This window comes from Macrosteles quadrilineatus, unplaced genomic scaffold (genome assembly GCF_028750875.1).
Source record: "Macrosteles quadrilineatus isolate MER2022 unplaced genomic scaffold, UCM_ALF_1.0 Scaffold_8__2_contigs__length_117827958, whole genome shotgun sequence".
Lineage (NCBI taxonomy): Eukaryota > Metazoa > Arthropoda > Insecta > Hemiptera > Cicadellidae > Macrosteles > Macrosteles quadrilineatus.
Genome location: NW_026542601.1, coordinates 93,721,548 through 93,743,776, shown reverse-complemented (window position 1 = coordinate 93,743,776; position 22,229 = coordinate 93,721,548). Strand labels below are relative to the sequence as shown.

General features: G+C 36.0%; 1 protein-coding gene and 1 long non-coding RNA gene across 2 annotated transcripts; both read right to left on the bottom strand.

Moving 5' to 3' along the window:
* On the bottom strand, positions 1 to 12,396 carry LOC129000077 (glucose dehydrogenase [FAD, quinone]-like). Its single transcript, XM_054426952.1, has 3 exons — positions 12,343 to 12,396; positions 5,034 to 5,256; positions 1 to 2,811 (listed from the first exon to the last, which is right to left on the bottom strand). Exons 1-3 carry the CDS (start codon positions 12,375 to 12,377, stop codon positions 1,162 to 1,164), a joined length of 1,908 nt encoding a protein of 635 aa, XP_054282927.1. The 5' UTR covers positions 12,378 to 12,396; the 3' UTR covers positions 1 to 1,161.
* Positions 12,397 to 16,752: 4,356 nt separating this feature from the next.
* Positions 16,753 to 22,091, bottom strand: LOC129001662 (uncharacterized). Its single transcript, XR_008491479.1, has 3 exons — positions 21,943 to 22,091; positions 18,780 to 18,951; positions 16,753 to 16,907 (listed from the first exon to the last, which is right to left on the bottom strand). It is a non-coding gene; the product is annotated as an uncharacterized LOC129001662 (long non-coding RNA).
* Between the last annotated feature and the right edge of the window lie 138 nt (positions 22,092 to 22,229).

Here is a 22,229-nt window from a genome sequence, read left to right as displayed (position 1 = left end):
TTCAAAAAAGTTGGCATTTATTTGAAAAAACCAGTGTTAACATACACAAATGTTAAACAATAATTCAAGGTAGGGTAACCCATGAGACTAATACATGTAATTTATACAAAATAGTTACTAGAATATACATATAGGGGCTATTGCCCCTACAAGCCACTAGTTAAATTAAATCATTTAAACATTGAAAGCATGCCAGGCGTAGCCCTTTGGAAATCATCCTGTGGGGCAGAGTCCTTAGGAAATTCGTCCATATCAATACTTTTCGGCAAATCTACACACTCCAAGCTTCATTTTGATGTACCATATGCCTATATTTTTATTTGGTAAATGACCTTAACCGTTTACATAAAATTTGATTGTATCACTTTAATATTATAATAGATTGTTAGTCCTTTAGTCAATATAAGGATCTGTAGTATGGCGTAAAATATCGTACGTCACTAGTATGGTAATTCCGTACTCGACTTCGTCTCGCACGGGAACGACCACACTCGTCCGGTAAACACCCATTTTCAGGACTAGTAACGTAATATACTATTACCGTGCACTTAGTCAGCTGATGAAATAAACAGCTAATTGCAACAGTCTATTTTTATTTTCTGAAATATAAAAATAAAATATTATAATTTATGTTATGTTCTAAATAGATTGTGTTATGAGTTTAAAATTAACTAATTTTTCTGTGTAGTATTATGTAAAGTTTCGTACGTTATGCGCTATTACTATTACAGTGTAGTACCACAGAAAGCATGCGGTACTACTATAGTTCGGCCGCTTAGAAAGCGACCTCCTCCAACATTGGTTTAGCATTAGCGCGCAGGTCGTTTTCTAAGCGGCCGAACTATAGTATGTTTTCTGTGGTAGTACGAATTGAAACCCCATTTAAGCTGGCGCCGACGGAAAACAGCTGTTTTCTGGGCTAAATCCTTGCTGGGAATTTCGTTAAATCAGTGTATTGTGAGTGTGTTGCCGTCAAGTAAATCTTTTCAAATGAAAGAATTCAATTGAAAAGGCTGGTTTAAAAAAGGTCGTAGGTGAAAAGATTTTTATAATCAATGACGATAAAAAGAATTATTGAATCAGACCTGAAACTTCTGAAACTGTAGTTATCTTGTGGTTATTGTAAAGCTGAAAAAAGAGTTTGATATTCTATACAACATTTTACAGTTCATCATCGGCCCAGTCCTGTTTGATCATGTCAGCAGCTTTCTCACCTATCATAATAGTTGGTGCGTTAGTATTTCCACTGATGATCTGAGGCATGACAGAAGCGTCTACTACACGCAAACCGACCAAACCTTTGACTCTAAGCCGAGGGTCCACAACGCTGTCAGGGTCCTCAGGGGGACCCATTTTGCAGGTAGATGTCGGATGAAACGTCGTAGAGACCATATGTCTAAGAGAGCACGTCCAATACTCATCTGACGGAAACTCAAAGTCCCTACAACCTGGGATGTCTATTTTATGAAGTTTAGCATCTAAGGTTTTCATAGCCTTGGTATTAACAAGTTTTTCTACAAATCTAATGGCCTCAAGATAAACTCTTATGTCATCTTCGTTATTAAGGTAACCAGAAATAATTTTTGGACTCGATTTTGGATCGGTGTTTCTTAGTAAAACCTGTCCTCGGCTTTTCGGTCTTAAAAGCGTTGGCATAGCAAGTACTAAATAACGGTTTTTATTAGCGTTAATGTAAGACTTTGAGATGTCCTCTTTGATATTGTAGGTATGTTGGACAAGCCCAATAACGTCTTCCTCCATGTTTGGATCAATATCCACCATGTGAAACTGTATTTCGGGGTAGTCGTCTTGTTTGTCATCCTTTTCAACATTGATAAAGATCGAAGAACTCAAAAGTCCAACATTGCTAAATTTACCGGACGACTTTGTTAGAAAATCAAACATGTGTTCCAGATGTGATTTAACTGGTTTGCTGTAATTAAACGACAGTAAAACTCCGGTCATAAGCATATGGTCTTGTAGATTTTCACCGACTTTCAAATCGCTCACAACTTTAATCCCTAATTCATCCAAGTGAAGTTTTGGCCCGATTCCAGACAGCAATAAAATCTGAGGAGTATTTATTGCTCCTGCAGATAAAATAATTTCCTTTGAAGCTTTAACTGTAACCACAGAACCTTCTTTGTTCGTAAACTTAACTGCATACACTTTATTTTTGTCTATTAAAACTTTTGAAACCAAAGAAAACTTAGATACTTTCAAATTTTTCCGACTTTTTACCGGAGTCAGAAACGCTTTTGCAGCACTGCACCGTTTTCCATCGACAATTGTACCTTGTAGAGGTACAAAACCTAGTTGAGACTTTCCGTTACAATCCGTATGACCTTTGTAGTTTAACTCTTTCACTCCGTTGGAGAAAGCGTTAATCAGTTCCTTCAGTTCTGAGTTGTTGTAAGTTGACACTGTGAGCTGGCCTGTTGTCCCGTGATAATGGTTGTAGTTCTCACTGTCCCTGACTTCTTGAGCCCGAAGTCCCTCGGATTTCTTGAAGTAAGGCAACACATCCTTGTAGCCCCAGCCATCGTTGCCAGACTCGAGCCATGAGTTGTAGTCCCGAGGATGGCCTCTGACGTACAAGTTGGCGTTTATTGTACTACTTCCACCAAGCACCTTCCCTCGAGGCCACCGGCAGCTTCCCCCCACCATCCCCAGGCAGTTGTCCTCTCCAGGGTCCGTCAGGTAGGCCCAGTCTACTGAGGACCCATGCAGGAAGTGGTGAAGTCCTGGAATCTCTGATGTCTTGGTCGGGTTTCCACCAGCCTCTATAAGCAGCACTTTCCACTTCTTCACCTGTTTTGACAAATAGTATTACACTTCACACCTGTAATAGTTATTCAGTGTCGATGTTACCTATGGTATTCACTAAGAACTGGTGAAATCAATAAAGTAAGTACAGAGTGTCCACAAAAGATTAGTACAATTTCATACCTAATCAAGGTTCTAAATTTGAGAATAGTATCGATGTAATACCATTTAGAGTTACCTTTTACTGTTCAGAAATATTTATGAAAAATTTACCATAACATTATATTTAATTTTAATAAACTGATTTATAAATCTGTTTTGAATATATATTTCATATTTAGATACTATTTATATTATATTATCTACATTTATAAAAGTATGTCAAGCAAAGAAGTAATATAATAAATAACCAATATAACCAATCCTGAATATCTTCCTCAGGCACAGAAACATATCACCATCGTCTCCTGCGTTCTCAAAAACGTTATCGAAAGTCTCCCGCTATTGTGGTAAAATCAGGAATATCTCCGGTCTCCCACGGTAATGTGGAAATTATCGTATTGGTCACTAGAAAGATATTAGTTTTACAAATAATTGTTGCTGATTTTGTTTGCCTAAATACAAAGGCTGTTCAGGAAAGAGTTTGTACAAGAAAAATTGTATTACATAGGTACCTTTGAATGATCGACTAAAATACTAATTTTCCACATAGCTGCCAAACAAAATGAAGCATTTTTTATCAAAGCAATGGACAAGCTTTGAAACTCCTATGATCTTGAGTTCCACTGTCTGCCAGCTCAGCTACCTAATGACACAAAATTGGAGGCCCTCGTCATAATCAAAGCGCTATGCTGCTACCCTAGTCTTCTATTTTGTGCTCAAAACCAGTGAAAGTCACTCGGAGCCTCTGGTATGGACTCTGGGGTGGGTGGTTGAGGGAAAATATCCCATTTGAATTTTTAAAGAAGATCAAGTTTACGATGTGACTTGTTAGGTCGGGCATTGTTATGAAAAACAAAATTTTGGATATCAACTATGGTTTGGAGATTTCTAAACTGAATGCACCATTTCCGAATGTAACTTAAATTGATTATGTTGTTACTGTACACTTCACACCATTGACGATAAATTTATACGGGTTTTAACCCAATAAAGCTTTTAAGTGTATGACCACTACCAAACCGTATTACAGAGCGCACCTCAACTGGCAGAATTTCAGTTGTAGGACACTTTTTAAACTTTAATACTGTGACAACAAGCAGCACAACAACATTTCTCCTGTGGTTGGACAGTCATTGAGTTACTGAGGGGACTGAGGTGAACGCGACCAGCACTTACCTATCAGCATCAGACGGAAACTTTGCCAATTGTACCTGCTGGTCAAGAATTTTGATTTCAGGTCACAATTATTTATTTAGATAAAAAACTCAGCAACAATTACAAATTAAATCAAACTTAGGCATGTGGCCAATACATAACCAATGTAAGTAGAACATCATACATACGCTGTAAATTATTAGATGGCTAATGTATAAAATTGCACCACACTAATCTTGTGTGGAACCCTGTACTTTGTGTTATTTTGACCTGATTATGACAAAATAATTAAAAGAAACCTAGTAGATGAAACTTGTGAAAATAATGTACAGCAATACCCTCCCTCCACCCATTGAATTCATATTGGAGCCACCCCAGATTAGATTACACCATACTTCGGCAACTCTTGCAGGAGCAAAGCAGGGCGCGTCAAAGCTCTCCCTCCTGCTTCTTCCTAGGATATTTCGTCCTGGAAACACACAAAGAGCACTGTTGTCACCGTTTTCTCTGCAACCACCCTGTGCACACCTTGCAGACTGGTAGTGGTGCTGTTCACCAAAACAAAAACTTTGATTTGAATTCTGGCCAGTGGATTCAAGAATAAATTTTCAACTGTGGTTCCATGAGAGTTGGCAGGTGTGGTTACTCCCATAAGATAACATTTGATTATCGCATCACTTCCCCGAGAGTTGCCATGTGAGTCACTGCCATTACAAGGAAACGCTTTTCTGTGCTTACATTTGCCAACTAAGCTATTTTTTAAACACATGGCAGCGATTAGATCTGCCCTCCAAAAATGAAATTTTCTCTGATCATTTTTCTATTGCCATTGAACTAGCCATTCTAAAACTAACTAAAAGTTAAATCACCACAATTTTTCTCGAACAGTAAACTAAACAGGGAATGAATAAGGAAAGGGATTCCATAATTAATTCTTTGAAGCAGCTCACCTCCGAAAGTCTACTGGCTACGACACTACCGGCTGACCCTGCACCCACCACGATGAAGTCAAAACTCTCTCCGTCAATCACCTGGTGGTGTTCTGGGTAGTCTGAGGGCGGAGCTAGCTGATAGTCAGCTGACTCTATAGCAGAGTAGAGCTCTTGTATCATCTCCGTCCCTGGGTCATGAGTCAGATGATGCTGTAAATGGGAATGACCCACACATAAGAAGCTGAAACACAAACAAGTAATATATTCATCTGATTATGATCAATATAGATGGGTAGTTTGACTGCTAATCAGAAGATTGGTTCAATTCCAAGAAAAGTTGGTAAATTTTGATAATTCGAATCGGAACCAGCTGTACGAGCAATGGGCTTTTGAGACCAATAGCTAAGAAACAGCTGGTCTTGATCAGTAACAAAGTGTCTACTCAGATCATCTCACACAATTCTACGACATTCCATCCCCATGTTAAATTTGTCGTCTGATTTTTAATAAAAGTGAGCCACCAACAGATTGCGCTCATCTAAATTACTAAATTCTGTCGAATAAACAAACTGTTTCACCGAGTCAAACCAATGGAATGACTTTTGGTGACCTATAGCAACTGTTATGACCCTCCTGCTTTTAGCGAATTTCCCATATATGGAATAAGCTATTACTGTAGGTCCCATGGTAAGACCTTACACCGGGGACCGATGTAATTTTTCGTTTTGATGTCCCCAGGGGGCAAAACACCCTCCATTCAGATTCATAAATATGTGTCCAATAGCACAATAACTCGAGCAAAAATTATCCGATTTCGATGAAATTTGGTACAAATGTTGAAGCGTTGTTTTATGCATAACGGTTACAGAGATAATTCAAAAAATTTTAAATTTAAAATTCCCATATTATTCTTACGGAAAATAAATACTAGGTGGCGTTCGCAGAGGCATCCACAAAATTGAGCGGAGTCATCAAGGATTCATATTAATTGTTTTTGTAATACTGCAGTAAAAACAATCGTATGTAGCAGTAAAAGTAGCATCTTTACTCTTTAGGGAGTAAAAATCATTTTTAGCCCCTATGGAGTAAAAATCAGCTGTTGTCAACTCATTTGTAAATTTCTATTGTAAACGATTGCATGTATCGAAATATGTATCGATTCGTGCTTCGTAGTAATTTTAACCTACAGTCTACAGTCTCTTCCCATAGCATTTTAGAATTGCGGATAAATTAATCCATTCCCACACTCAACACTGCTCACCTTTACTACTTCCTTAACCACCCCCTACGTCGTGGACCTGTTTTCCCCTCTTCCCATAGCCTGTATTGCAGATACATTAATGTAATTTTCAAAGACAGTTCCCACACTCTGCACTGCAAGCCTTACTACTTCATTCGCCATTTCCAACGTCATAGACCTGTTTCCTTCCCTTCTCATAACATTTAAGTATTAGATACATTTATCTAACTGCCCAAACGGTTCCCCCACTCTGCACTGCCAGCCTTTACTACTTCCTTCACCACTTCCTACGTCGAGGGGCCTCTTTCCTTGCCTTCTCATAGCATTTTAGGATTGAAGATACATTAATCTAACTGCCACAGACGGTTCCCACCATATGCTCATACTTAACTATTTCCTAAGCCACTTCCTACATCGTGTACCTGTTTTCATCACTTTCCATAGCATTTTAGTATTTTACATACGTTAATCTAATTGCAACAAACATTGACCACACTCCGCACTGCTAGCCTTTACTACTTCTTTCACCATTTTCTATGTCGTGGGCATGTTTCCATCCCTTCTCATAGCATTTTAGCATTGCAGGTACATTGATCTAACTGCTACAAACGGTTTCCAGTTCCCACATTCCACACTTCTCACCTTACTACTTCCTTCACCTCTTCTTACGTCGCGGACCTGTTTCCCTCTCTTTCCATAGAATTTTAAGATTGTAGATACCTTAATCAAATTGTCATAAACTGTTCCCACAACCCCGGACAGCTCGCCTTGACTACTTTCTTCACCACTTCCTATACGTCACGGACCTGTTTCCCTCCCTTTCCATAGCATTTTAGGATTGCAGATACCTTAATCTAATCGTCATAAACCGTTCCCACACTCCGACCAACTCGCCTTTACTACTTCCTTCATCACTTTATTCCTACGTCAGGGACCTGTTTACCTCCCTTACCTTAGCATTATTGGATTGCAGATACCTTAATCTAATGGTCATAAACAGATCCCATACCCCGGACAACTCGTCTTTACTACTTCCTTCGCCACTTCCTACGTCACGGACCAGTTTACGTCCCTTTCCTTAGCATTATTGGATTGAAAATACCTTAATCTATTGGTCATAAACAGTTCCCAATCTCCGGACAGCTCGCATTTACTACTTCCTTTACCACTTCCTACGTCACTGACCTGTTTACCTCCCTTCCCTTAGCATTATTGGATTGAAAATACCTTAATCTATTGTAGGATAGATTAAGGTACTAAATGCTGTAGTTGTCTATTGGTCATAAACAGTTTCCACATTCCGGACAGCTCGCCTTGACTACTTTCTTTACCACTTCCTATACGTCACGGACCTGTTTCCCTCCCTTCCCATAGAATTTAAGGATTGCAAATACCTTAATGGTCAAAAACAGATCCCATACCCCGAACAGCTCGCCTTTACTACTTCCTTCACAACTTCCTACGTCACGGACCTGTTTTCCTCCCTTCCCATAGCATTTTAGATTTGTAGATACCTTATTCAATCGTCATAAACAGTTTCCACATTCCGGGCAGCTCACCTTGACTACTTCCTTCACCACTTCCTACGTCGCGGACCTGTTTTCCTCCCTTCCCATAGTATTTTAGAATTGCAAATACCTTAATCTAATGGTCATAAACAGATCCCATATACCGAACAGCTCGACTTTACTACTTCCTTCACCACTTCCTACGTCGCGGACCTGTTTCCTTCCCTTCCAATAGCATTTTAGGATTGCAGATACCTAAATCTAATCGTCATAAACAGTTTCCACACTCCAGACTGCTCACCTTTACTACTTCCTTCATTACTTCCTACGACACGGACCTCAAGCTAGTGACGTCATTTGATTATATTTATGATCCATATACCGTTTCTGTTCTAATATCTGTGGATTAATGCTATCAGATATTTCCACGATTACTAGAACAATACCGGTATGGATCATAAACAAAAACAAATGACGTTTTTGGCCCGAAAATTTACATTATTTGACATTGCTTAAATGGAACTGCCAAAACATATGCTCAATGCTATTAGTATAGGATTCGGGCCAACAACGTAATTTGTTTATGTTTATGATCCATACAGGTATTTTTCTAGTAATCGTGGCTATTTCTTTATCTACTGCATTCAAAAGTCAACAGCTGATCATATGTTTTTGTTTATGTGTCAAATACTGCTTCCATAAGGATTACATTGAAACTTTGAGACCCAGTGGGGCGGATTCCTGAGATATTTTTTTAACGCCATATAGATGTTGGCACTCACCGATATGGTCTTTATCACCATGCAAAATTTGAAAACGATTGATTCAGCCGTCTAGGAGGAGTTTGCGTATTACGAAATGCATAAGAGTCGACGTATAAGAGCTTCGCTCGCTTCGCTCGCTCCGCTCAAAAATGTTGTAGTTTGCTTGTGTATCGGATATATTTTAATCAAATTTGGCAATTTTGTTTATTTCATACTAAGTTATCAACATTTCAATAAAAAACATACCTCAATACCTTCCCTGTAGCAGCAAACCTAAGTATTCATTAAAATTAATGTTATTTAAATAGGAAATCAATTTGACAATTTTAAGGGAATATTTGAGTAGAAATCGAGCCAGGTAAATGGAAATTCGCTTAGTCGGCAGGTTTGCTGCGGCGGGGGTATTTTTACTTACTTTAAGATCATCTAGTTCTTAGGCCATTTATTAAAAATACAACAATCGTGGACAGCTGACCAGCTGGGTACATTCAAATCAAATAGTATATTTCGTACCTAGGGGCGAAAATGAGGGTTTGCGGGCTTGAGAACTCCATTTTGGTCAGTGGTACGAATGCTATTTTTCACCACACTACTATACTCTCTATTACCACTGTTTACCACAATAACAATAATAATGCTCACTAATAGAAACAGAACTACAACTTTATGGTTATGTGAAGAAATGATTTTTGAGGAATCAGTTAAATTATAATAAATAGTTGCTGGGCAGCGGTGACAATAAAAAAATTCTATTGCAATGTGTATTTTATTATTCATTAATTAATGTTTTAAGAAATTAAGCGGGCAGCTGATTTTCGATCCTAGGGATGTAAAAACCTCGGCCTCCAATAACGTTTGTAAAAGGGCTAAAAACATTGTGGTGTGGTGAAAAAGATTTTATGCCCCAATAGAAAACCCATTCAACATCTAATAGACCAAATCAAGGATCTATTGAAGGAAATTAAAACTAGAGAAATTAAAAGTAAATATATTTAGAGCAAATAAAGTAGGTACTAAATTACTAAAGGTTTATATAGCCTCCCAGTAATATTAGTAGGCATGATCTAAAATATTAAAAATATTTCTTAATCTGTGTGTTCCTATCTATATAAATAAAACATAAAAATCTAATGGAAAAATCAAAATGTAACATTCCAAAACCCGGCATGTGATATTCTACCAATTAATTATAGCTGTGAAAATAGGCGGCACATTTAAAATAATAGCTCGATCCACGCTCTATTCTGAGGAATAAGGATTTGAGGTTTTTTTAAATAATTTATTACTAGTGGAACCCCGTCGAAATCGACGGTTAATCTTGAGGTTTTATGTAAATTCAGCTAACTGCGATGGATAGAGTGAAGTCATTAAATCTTTAGTTAAATGACGGGAAGATAAGCAATAATAAGTATGATTGTGATGAAGTATGGATTGTGTGGGGGGGATGATTGTGTTCCCTAAAAAACGTGATTGATGAATTCGTTTAACACAATATTTCCTACCTTTTTATCGGCTTTAGGTTGCCCAAAAGGTTTTTTAGGAGTCTTATAATTGTTTGTTCATGAGTTTGTTTCATACCAAAGCCACTTTCACTATATGGGAGAATGAGTTCATATAATTAGTCTATCATGTTACGGAAAGAGTCAATATTTATTACTAACCACTAATTCCATCTGCTTTAGGAAAATCATTCAGATTGTATCCGGATTTATAAGTAATATTCATCTTTGGTCATAAAAATACAGAATTCTATCAGCATATTAAATAAGTTTTTTTTTGTTTGATAAAAATATTAGATTCTCCAGAAAGCAGTAACATTCTTACTTCGATATCAGCAATTTTAATTCCTTCTCTTGCCACATCGACCCATGTGTTTAATCATCTTGTTCTTACTTGATAATTCATTAACTTATGGGGTAGTTTTGCCTTGGCCATATAGATCACATAAAGCTGTGCATGTATTTCGTGAATTGGAATGAACCATAATAATTGTAGGAAATTGTATCACAAATCTTGAACATTTGCGGAACCAAATCCATAACCTAGTCCAGCCTTGGTAACAAATTATGAAAATGCGATGAGATGTGATGACACTGTTGTGTTTCCGAATGTTTTGTATGTAGTGAGGTTTAGATGCATTGTTCGACCTAGCTAAATGTGTACATCAAAGTAAAAACTGTGTACAAATTTTTTTTTAAATACCTGAATTGACATTAGTTTACCTACTTTACCAAAACCATAGACTCCGTAGTTAGTCTATTCCAAAACTTGAACACAGCTCTCATCCTCAACATACTCATCTATGACACAATTTTCAACCCGATTATCAAAAACTTGTATACCAATAAATGAATCTCAGGTGTTCTTTCTTGAATTTAAAAATAAATGGTGATTGAAAGTAGGACAAAAAGCAAGTGCCAACCTTACAATATATAAGCTAACCCGATAAGAAATAGTTATATGTTCCTTTGAAATTGATATGTCACACTTATTTCATAATTTAAAATTTTCTAAGAGCAATAAAGCATAGATTTTTGAACAAAACATTTAAAACGTATCAAAAAAACTTGCCATGCGGTGGAGAATCCATTTAAAATCATAAATAATAATGTAAACATTTAATTTTGACAGTTTCAGTAGACCTTTGAATCCAATTTTAATATTAACAGCTGGTTCATTAAAATTAGTGTAAAATTATCCATATGGTCGAAATGTAAACAAAATTGCAGAGTGAACTTAAAAGGCCTCTGGGGCAGAGCCCCAAGGAAATTTACCTCGTTTCTATTTTGAGGGCTCACCTTCAGACCAATATCTTTCTTTAGACACCCCTACCAAGTTTCTACGCCCAGCCGTTCTCTGTAATTAGCTGTGACAAAACCCTGTTTTTCCTCCATAAGAATAACATGGGGTGGGAATTTGAAGGCCACTGGGGCAGAGCCCCGAGGGAATTTACCATGTTTCTCTTTTGATGGCTCATCTACAGACCAAGACCTTTCTTTAGAGACCCCTACCGAGTTTCTACACCCAGCCGTTCTCTCAAATTAGCTGTCACAAAGAAAAACAGTTTCAAATTAATATATAGATAACTATTTAGGTTTCAATAGTCTCTAAAGCATACAAGGTATCTCATCCTATAAACTTATATTTCATTAATTTAAAATTGCATGTCTCAGTAACATTATTAAAATAACTTCACCGCAGCAAACCTGCAGACTAATGCCGGGTTTTCCTAGACGCGGAAGAGGAGCAGGGAGAGCGGAGGGCAGAAAAGTGATTAACATGGCGTTCTGCTCTGCTTTTAGGAAAACATTAACATTTTAATTACCTAAGACAAGAGGAGTCCACTCTCTGCGCTCCGCTTCCGGGCCTAGGAAAACCCAACTTAAGCGAATGTCCATTTGCCTGATTGGATTTACTCTAAAATATCTCCTTAAAAATATTACATTTATTACCTATTTCAATAGCATTAGTTTAATGGGTACTTTAACGGGTTGAGGTCTTACAATGACTCCTATTGTAATAGCATTCTCAATATGAGAAATTTGCTAAAATATATTAAATATATTAATTCAGTTTAATTAAGAACATTCGACAAAATCACCAAATTAATAAAGTTAGCAAATTAGCATGAAGCTAAGTAATAGTAAGTAATCACATGTTCATAAGATTCATTTCACCTAACAAATCAGAGTGATTTTGGTTTGACACATTCTGAATTAGATTTAATCATACTTGAGAAGCATTTTGTAATACGTAACACTCTTAATGAACTTAAAATAATGCTAATTGTGATAGAATTTAATCTACAAACTTACAAGCAACACAGAACGTACAGAAAGGCAACGTCCATCCTGAAAGACTAACACCCACTGGAGTCTAGAAACTTTGGCTCTTTGACAAGAAAGACCTTGGGCAATAAACTATGTGGAACAAGAAACCATTTGAATTGGAAATGTTGTCTAACAATGATATAACAACTGTCCTTTGGAGCTTCAATACTGGTTTGTACAAAACGTTAAAAACTATTCAGACTCAGCATCAGTGGATATGATGCAGCAAACAACTTGAGTACTTTCAATAGCAATTATTGAGCATTTTTGTAATTATTTGGATGCAAGATTGCATGTATAAATTACAGTAATTTCCTGACCTTGTAATAATCAATCATGGAACAAAGTGCATACATTGAATATCTGACTTTAGTGGATGTATTTAGTTTTTTCTTGGTTTACTGATGTTTTATAAACATGAATACCGGTACTTATTAACTTTCGATTTCAATTTGATTACCTGTAAATTTAAAAAAGCATAAATAAATCCATATATAAATCTCAAAGTACCCATGATCTTTTGAGAAAATTACAAGTCACAACCCCATAAACCATATACTTAAAATGTTTGTCATATTAATAGTTTAGTATAAAATAAATATATTTGCCAAGTATGATCAAAATATATCCATAAACAAGCAGACAACATTTTACAATATTCTCCATAAGAATAACACATGGGAGTTTTAAATGAAGAGTGTTTTTTAAACTTCTCCGTAACCAATAACCATACAAAAACACTTTGATATACATCATTATTGGTTTCTTAAGCTCTTTAAAAAGGTCTGGAGAAAAATTGAAAAATTTTGTGTTTTAAGGGTAAAAAATGAGGGCCTATGTTTTTATCTAATGCTTAAATTTATCAGAAGGGAACTTAGTTTTTAACTATTAACTGGTGTGCCAATTATTTAGAAAACCCAGTCAGTTGCATTTAAGGGTTTATTTGGATCTAGAGTAAAGGGTATAGTAGCCTTCAAAATTTAGTTTGCCTACCACGAAAATCTTTTTGAATGATGGAAGAAAAAGAGGCTGTAATATCCATGTGAAAAAAATTAAGTTAAAAACTGAGCTTCATAAAGGTTTTATATTGGCCAATGCTTCCAAATAAATCTTAAAATCTTTGTGATTTAAGTAACATCATCAGTAGGGGAGGGTGGGCCACAGTGGAACAACTAAATGTAAATCTTTTTGTATTTGGCTTGTCTGCCAACTGTTGCACTCTGTGAGTGAACTCCAAAACTGTTTGTTCACCCATAGTTCATTGGTGCAAATGGCTGCCTCCATGTAAGGAAGAGATATTATTCATATTTTGTTTTTGAAATCTTGAAGTAAATTGTCCAGGTTGTTTCTTCACAACTTTAACTTTTATTTGAAGTTATTAGAGATAAGTGGCACATACCAAGTATAAATAACAACTCCTTCTAAATTTTAGACTATAACCTTAGTTAGCATTTGTACAAAGTTCTGAAGTGGAATTAGGGTTAGATTTTCTTATCAAACAGACATGGGCTGTTGGGCCACAATTAAACAGTTGATGTTGGGCCACAATGGAACTGTTCCAATGTGACCCAACAGCATGCGTTTCATTGTAACAAAAAATATTATTAATTTATTAATTTGAAACCCAACTATGGGGTTTTTCCATCAAAATATCCTTTTTTGGAAATTTTTCAATAGGCAAAGTCTTGAATGGCTGATTTTTAGAGATCAATATGTTAAGAGGAAGAAAGTGAATTTTGACTTGCACACATTAAACTAATTACAAGTAGAAGCATTTGAAAATGTTAATTTTTACATGTGTAATATTTGTGGTGAATAAACAACGTTTATTATTGTACTGTATTTTTGCATTTTAATTCATTTTGTTCCACTGTGGTCCATACCAACTAAGGTTTTTCTAAACAGTCCATAAAAATCAGTTTCCATTTCATAATCAATTTAAAAATATATGTAATATATGCAGGAAAGGTTGTTCTATAAGTGCATTTATCTTCTGGAGCTGTTAACCAAACATGTAAAAAACCAAAAATTGTTTCGTAATTTTTGTTCCATTGTAGCCCACCCCTCCCCTACACTGTGCAACAAAATACATAAACAAATTAAAAATAATTCAGATAATTCAACTCTGTTATAGAGATCCATTAAAGAGATGTCAAAAAATGTCCCCTTCTGGAAGACTGTGTCTATTGATATTATTATAAAACAATGCACAATCAAAGAGCTAAAAGAATAACTCACAAATCACATAGGCCTTAGGTCTAAATGAATTTGCAATGGATATGTGACAAGCATACAGTTTCTTCTAAAAAATTGCTTTTAAATGAGAACATATATTTATACCCTAGTTTAACTCTGTATGTTCTTATCAGTTCAAAATCTTCAAGAGATTGTAGATACAAAATAACTTTAATATTGATATTGGCAATGTAATTAAAAGAGTTAGAGAACAGGTTCTTTTTTTTTTGTTTTTCCCACTTTTCGACCACCAAAATATAAAATTATTTAAATTTTAGAAAACTTATCATTCATTAAGAAATCCTGTCATCGTATAGTTCTCCAGCATTTATCCTCTCAGCGACAACTTCAATCCTTTATAGTATCTATCCTTCTATCCTTTATAACACGGCAGGACACTCAACCAATTACTTTCAGTAAAACTCACATCTTCGACGCAACACTTTTATGACTTCCCTCTCCCAGATTGAAAGCCGAACAGGGAACAGGACATGGACACTGGAAAGTTTAGAAAGTATCTAAAGTCCATCTTGATAGATACCATACGGTCTGCTACAGCAAGGCCCCAATAGAACAACTTTTCTAGTGTTTTCTAGGGGGGTCTTGGCTACAGAATCCGGGAATTTACTAGTAGCCTTGGTTAAACATCAAAAGGGATTGTGGATCACAATATACAGTTAATTGTATTCTATTATTTAGTACTTTGATGCCATTTTTTTAAAAATAAATGCAAGTAAGTAAGTATCCAAGTAATGTAATTTTATTAGTCAAGACTGGGCCAATGCAAAATGTTTGTTCATCTGGCTGAATAAATTACTTTGACTTACGATTTTAAATATTAGTAGATTGTTTGTATTTCATTACACACAAATTAAGATAAGTGATACATGTATAAAAGTTAGTATATCTATTAAATTTATGCTAGAATCAAACACACTATACTGCTACATGGAAATAAAACAGTTGTAGCACGCTTAAGAAAAAAAAGGGAAAATTGTCTGCTTGCTTATTGTTTGTTTTTGTTTACCCTTCCACTCCCACCGCGAGCGTTTCAGGGCAGGAATTGGACTAGCCTACTGCGCATGCGCTAGAAAGAACCAATTCAGTTGTATTTGGTCTTCAACGAGTCGACTCAGGAGTCATAACTTACTAGTTCAGTTCAGTTTCAGTTCTGCTGTTAGCTACCTCCGTGACGACTGACGATTGACGACTTGAGTCAGTCATCTCTGTCACCCCCATCATCCGTTGCATTTTAAGTACCTATTCGGTACTTTAATACTAACTATGGGAATGGACTAAAAATTGAGTTTTCCCATTTTTTACCCTTAAAACATTGTTTTTTGTATTTTTCAAGTTATTTTGTGATACTTGACAAAATTAATAATTTAAACTTAATATGTACAGAATATACCATGAATATTCCAGAGTACTTTTCCAGAATATTCTGAGAATGTTCTCCAGATTTCTAGGATATATAAAAATTTTCTTAGAATATTTTTTATTAATGATCTGAGTATATTCAAGGAAATTGCCTGGGATGTTGAGAATGATCTCAAACATTTTAGAAAAATTCCAGGAAATCCTATTATTTTTCATGTTGTATTTAAATGTTATACAGTATATACAAGTGAGTTAACAAATTTTTAGATTTTCTCGAATTTGATGTTGGCAGATGTTGATTGCAGTCCATGCCCTGGAATTTGAGTGGAGCAGAATCATTTCAACTATAAAATAAATTGAAATACCATCCAGAGAAAATATAGTAAATAAGGTCAACGATATTTGGTATCAAATTAAACTTACCAAATTCAATATAAGAGTTTTTGGAATTTTGTACATACTTCAACCTCCTTTGTTTGAATAATCTTTATGTTAGTCTGGAATTTTCAGTATTATTTTAGTCCCTTTATACATTTAAACAGACCAATGTATCTGCAACTACGCATGCAACTTAACGATTGCAATACAAAAACACCAATAAATAATAACAATGGTATATAAAAAGCTGTTGTGTTTACTATTTTATATTTTTGAAAGTGCATATTATGCAAATATTGACTACATCAGAACTTATGTTTAGAAACAAAGTACAAAATAATTAAAAGAAGTATAAAAAAATTATTACAGCTGGAAATAGTGGCATTGTAAATGATCATTCAATTTTAATAGTTTATGTAGAACATTTATTTTAAAACATATAAAGTAAATCATAAACAGTGGTAATTTATCACAACAGTCCGTACTATCACACCTCACACTAATAACAAAACATTTTTAAGTCTTCAATTAGTTCACCAGCACCTCAATCAATGACTCTGTAACAAAAAAACTCTGTTTTAGGTTAATTTAATAAACATGGGCAACACATTCAATGTGAAGCCTACAGCGTAGTTCACACTATTAAACATATTGTATGTGGTACTATGGGGTTATTGCATGAAGTTTTGGCTGTTATTTTTTTATTCGTGTCACTATAACATAGTAAAATGTACAGTACAATAGACTCCCTCTTATCCAGACTCTTGGGACCGAGGTCAGTCCGGATAATGGGTTTTCTCGTTAAACTGACGTCCCACAAACTCATTAAAACTGACCGTTTAAATGCATACTGTATATTGACTAAAATGTAGTAGAGCATAATCACTGTTCTCATATCCTTAACACAAGAACAGTCGTTTCAGTAACGCTTACCTCCCACTTCCTGCCGACCTAGTCCGGTTAAACCGATGTGCTGATAAAAATTGCCCGGTTAAAGGCCTATTTTGCTTGGAGCGATTGCAGCGATAGTCGCGTGGCGATAATCGCTCCGCGATAGTAGCCGGGCACTGCTCTGACGGAGTTTGCGTTGTCCTGTTTTGCTTGGAGCGACTATCGCAAGAGTCGCTAGCTACAGTCGCGGACCACTGCCCCGGGGACCAGTCTGAGCGATAATCGCGCCGCGACTGATGCGCAGAACCTCAAAACAGTGCAGTTCACTCAGTAGGCACATAATAGGGGTTAAATTAACCATAATTTATTTTTTTGTTCACATTAATTTTTCTATTCATGTGCTGTTACGATTCTACTGTTTTGGTTATATTTCATTACACATTAATTTCATTTTCTAAATTAAATTTTAGTAGAAACAGGCGACTTGTTTAAATTTGTTAAGGTAATTTACGTCTATTCAAATTTATTAAATATAAAATGCTTGACTGTTCCAAGTTGTTATGTGTTATTTACGTAGTGTGGGCGTTAATACTGTGTCAGTTTTTGTATGGAATATTTTTTTTTAAATTTAGACTCCAGGTTTTATTTTCCAACATTCATGTACTCTTATTGATATCACTATTTTTTTATTTATATAAATATATTTTTTCATTGATATCACTACAGTTTTCTATTTATGTCCTATCTAGTGACCTCTAGTGATACGTATCCGTCCCTAATCCTACGTATCACTATGTATTTTCAATCGATCGTCCATTGATACTTCCACTAGGGTCGAGTAGAGCCTCGTCTCCTAAATCCTCACCGAGGAGACGCTTTAATGACTTACAATTCGCACTCATGACTTCACCATTGTGAGTGCTGATATTTAACTAACTATGAAAAATCGCTGTGCGACCGAAAATCAATCGCTCTAAGCAAAACGGCCGCCTTGCCAGCTATAGTAGCTGAGCGATAATCGCTGTGCGACTATCGCTACAGTCGCTCCAAGCAAAATAGGCCTTAAGAGATGTAATTTCCACCGAGTGTTGTCTGGTTTAACCGATGTCAGGTTAAAAGGTGTCCGAATAAGAGGGAGTCTACTGTACCTTATCATGGCTATTAAACATAGTAATAATGTTCCCTAATATGCAGCAAGGAAAATCAATTTTACTTAGCCTAAATACAAAGTGAAGAAGACTGATTCTGAAAATTACATTGCACTGCAACAGCAATGTTATGGGGTAAAGTTCTGCAGAGAAACTTCAATGTATTATACTATCCTATCAAATTTTCAGTTTCTATAAATTAATAAGCCTACTGACAATAGCTTCAAATTTATATAATATATATTGATTAAGAAATAGGCCTGCTTATTAATCTGTTAGCCTATGGGTCTTTTTAAAAAGAGGACCACCCGCCAATCTTTTACAGACCATTGCGGCGGCGTTTAGGTTATGTTAGCTTATAGGCCTACCACAAAGAAAAAAACCACGCACCTGTATGAGTCGTGCATGCAGGACAGGAGGAGAGTCAGAGTGGTGGGGAAAGACACCTCGCCCCAACGACTTATCCCCACCACTGCTCCAGGCCCTTCCCCACCATCACCCTTCACCCCTACATGCGCGAGACAGTCATGGTTCTGCGCAGGTTCTTTTGAAAGTGGTAGGCCTATAGTTTATAAACAAACAAGGTATCATTAACAAAACGTTTAGCTTTTTTCTATAAGCTAAGTTACTCATGAAAAGACACGACTAGGTATAATTTGGCGCTTTTGACAATCAGTTTTGATAGAAAACTGTACAACACTAACCCAACCCAATGATGATGCTATTGGAACAATTTGTATTTATTTAGGTGTTACCTGGTTTTTATTAACATAAACTAAACCAAACTGAACTAACCTTGTTTAACTACCACAGCACAGTGTGAAAGTCTATTTAAAAAGAATCTATGGCTTTAAATATTCATATCACGATACAGTACCTTTAATACTCAAAACAAAAATCAGAATTTATATCGCAGGGAATAATATAAAGTACTATTTGTATAACGAACTGATATTTCACCCAATATATATTGAAGGTATTGAAGGTACTGATATTGCAGGTTCTCTAAAGGACTTTACTGCAGTCCTTAATAGCCTACATTGTTCATAGTAAAACATTCTAGCATAAAATGAAGACTGTAAATGTATTGTTATTTGTTTCATCAAAATTACCCCAACTAAAGAATAAATTGTAGGCCTAGTTATTTTGATCTTTATAATAATATGACCATAACAACCTGTATAATGATTTTTACATCACTAAGTAGAGGACAAATTGTTTATTCCTAAAAGTAGGTAACGGGACAACAGTTTTTGGCCGCTACAAATAACTAGCCTACAATTTAATCGTTTATAAAACTTAACGTATATTTTCCTGTCGTTGGAGTTTCAAATAGCATGTTTCTCATGGCCATGTTACTCTAAATAATTTCAAACAAACCGCTATTTAAATTAAACAAACGATGTTTTAATATTCTGACTATTACAACAGCGCGAGGAAATGCCTCTTTCAAAAGGTTACAGCATTCTTATTAAGTTAGAGACTATATGTGTGTATGAGTAGCAAGTATAATCATAGACAAAAAGAATTATATATAGACTACCAGCTGTGCTGCGGTTGCCATGGTTACCATAGGTTCCGGCGCACACCGCTGTAGTTTACGCAGCGCGTACGCCGTAACTACCGTGGTGCTCCAAGCGGTGTGCGCCAGAGCCTATGGTAACCGCAGCACAGCTGACGGTCTATATTTAATTCTTTTTGTCTATGGTATAATGTAAAGAATGGGTAGGCCTACTTTCCTGTCCGTTAAACAGCCATTCCCCATTCCTTTTCTGTTATTAAACGGAATTTTGAAACGGTAACATAGCCTATACAGCAAAAGTTAGTTATGTTTTAACTTAGGTTAGATTAGCTTAGTTTGATTCTATAATCCAATAAACTAGGCTATTAAATGTTTGCCTAAACAAGGTTCGGCCTACTTCTAAATTAGTACCTAGATAATTTAAATGTGTTTGAAGATAACAGAAGGAATAAGTTATGAATCGTGAAGTAAAACAAAAATATTGATAAGCTTATATCGAAAAGAAATCATCGATAATAATGAATGTTCCCTTTAACAGGAAACTGCCAAAGAGTGAAAGATCCAATATAATATAGTAACCTAATAGGGTACTATAGTGTAGGCCTCTCTATGGATAGCGGAACCTAGCCTTGCCCTACGCCAGGGTAATGCAAAGCCTAGCCAAGGCCTAAGTTATTTAAATTTTAGTTAGTTAGCCTACACATTTAATTGGCTTAAGGACCATATTTAGTCTACGGCATAGACTTTTTTCCAAACAGTTAATGGTTTACAGGCTATAGGTCACGTTCGCTACCACAATTATATGGAATTTACGTTCGCATAGACCAGCGACGCAATTGCGCGTCGACTCGTTTCTCACAATAGACCACCGACGCATATTTGCGTCAGCTGGTCACATTGAAATAGACTAACGACGCACATTTGCGTCGGTGTTCTAATGTTACTAAGCAGCGTATTTCTTAGCAACGGTCTATTTTAAAGCCCTGATTTAATCGTATTGGTCTAGAGGGATATCTGCCGCAAATGTGCGTCGCTTGGTCTGTGGATATGACGTCACACAACAGTTGGCAACATTTTTGTTTACATTGTGTATTCCGCGACATCACAGAACAGATGTAAACGCTCTGACCTTTGAAGTTTTGGGTAGTAAGTGTTTAGTGGAGTTTCTTTATTTGTTTGTGTAAAAGCTTGATCATGAAACGCATTAGGTCTACTAGGCCTAAAAACCCATCTTTTTAACCGGATTTCATTAAATAGACTGACCGACGCATATATGCGGCGTTTTAAAATTTGCTCAAAACGATAAATAAATCAATATTTATTGCTTACTAATTCACTTAAGGTTAATATGAAGTCAATTAGTCCATTTAAACGATATTTCTCTTTTGGTCTGTCGGCAATGTTATTCCTATATCACTTGGTCTGTAAGCAACGTCATGATCATTCCTTTTGGTCTGTAGGAGTGACCGTGGACCGACGCAAATGTGCGTCGCTCGGTAGCGAACGTGTTAAATGTGTCAACCTAAAGATTAGGCCTTTAAAATACAACTCACCCAAGGGTTTCTAATATGAAAGTTACACCGCTTGGTAACTTATTTTGTAAGTGCCTTTTACCACACAGCCTAGGCCTAGACAGTTCTTATAATTATAAGATTCGTCCTTTTGCAATGTTTATGGGAAATGTCGGTAGTCCTAACCATGTCCTAACTGTGTGTCCCTACAGGGGTACAACAGTTTCTTAACTGGGCTACCCTAATATCGATTGGAACTATCGAATTGAAATATTGATTAATAATCGATATTTTAAAATATAGGCCTAATGTCTATTATAAAATTAATCTATCATAACCTAACCAAACTTGTTGATGGTGAAAAAATCGCAGTTTACTAATCGAATCGATAGTTTCAATCGATATTAGTGTAGCCAGTTAAGAAACTGTATCCTTGTTTTATTTGGACAACACTTGGAACAAAACACAACAAACACTTTTAAAGACTAGGCCTACAGTATAAAAACTAACTTTAACTTACAAGTAGGGTGCACGGGGATGGCACGGTAGAACGCATAACAATAAACACTCTTTTATACACCTAAATCCGACTTCAAAACATACGATACTTCGATAAAACCTCAAATTATTAAAAAAAAAAAACACACAGCTTAAAGACTTTGAAAACTACAATCGCTGGGCACAGCAGTGGCAGACAGATGACAGAACGACAGAACAGTAAACAACTCTTTTGCTTCAATTGTGTGAGAGTCGTTCATTTGAGATCAGCTCAATTTTACGGTTTGCGCATGCGCAGTAGGCTAGTCC

Bases quoted from the DNA above. Each gene is read 5' to 3' on its own strand.
- LOC129000077 (XM_054426952.1), bottom strand. From the start codon at position 12,377: ATGGACGTTGCCTTTCTGTACGTTCTGTGTTGCTT. The intron at 5,257-12,342 runs GTAAGTTTGTAG...TTTGTGTTTCAG, and splicing joins CTGTACGTTCTGTGTTGCTT to CTTCTTATGTGTGGGTCATT. The intron at 2,812-5,033 runs GTGAGCTGCTTC...TTGTCAAAACAG, and splicing joins TAGCCAGTAGACTTTCGGAG to GTGAAGAAGTGGAAAGTGCT.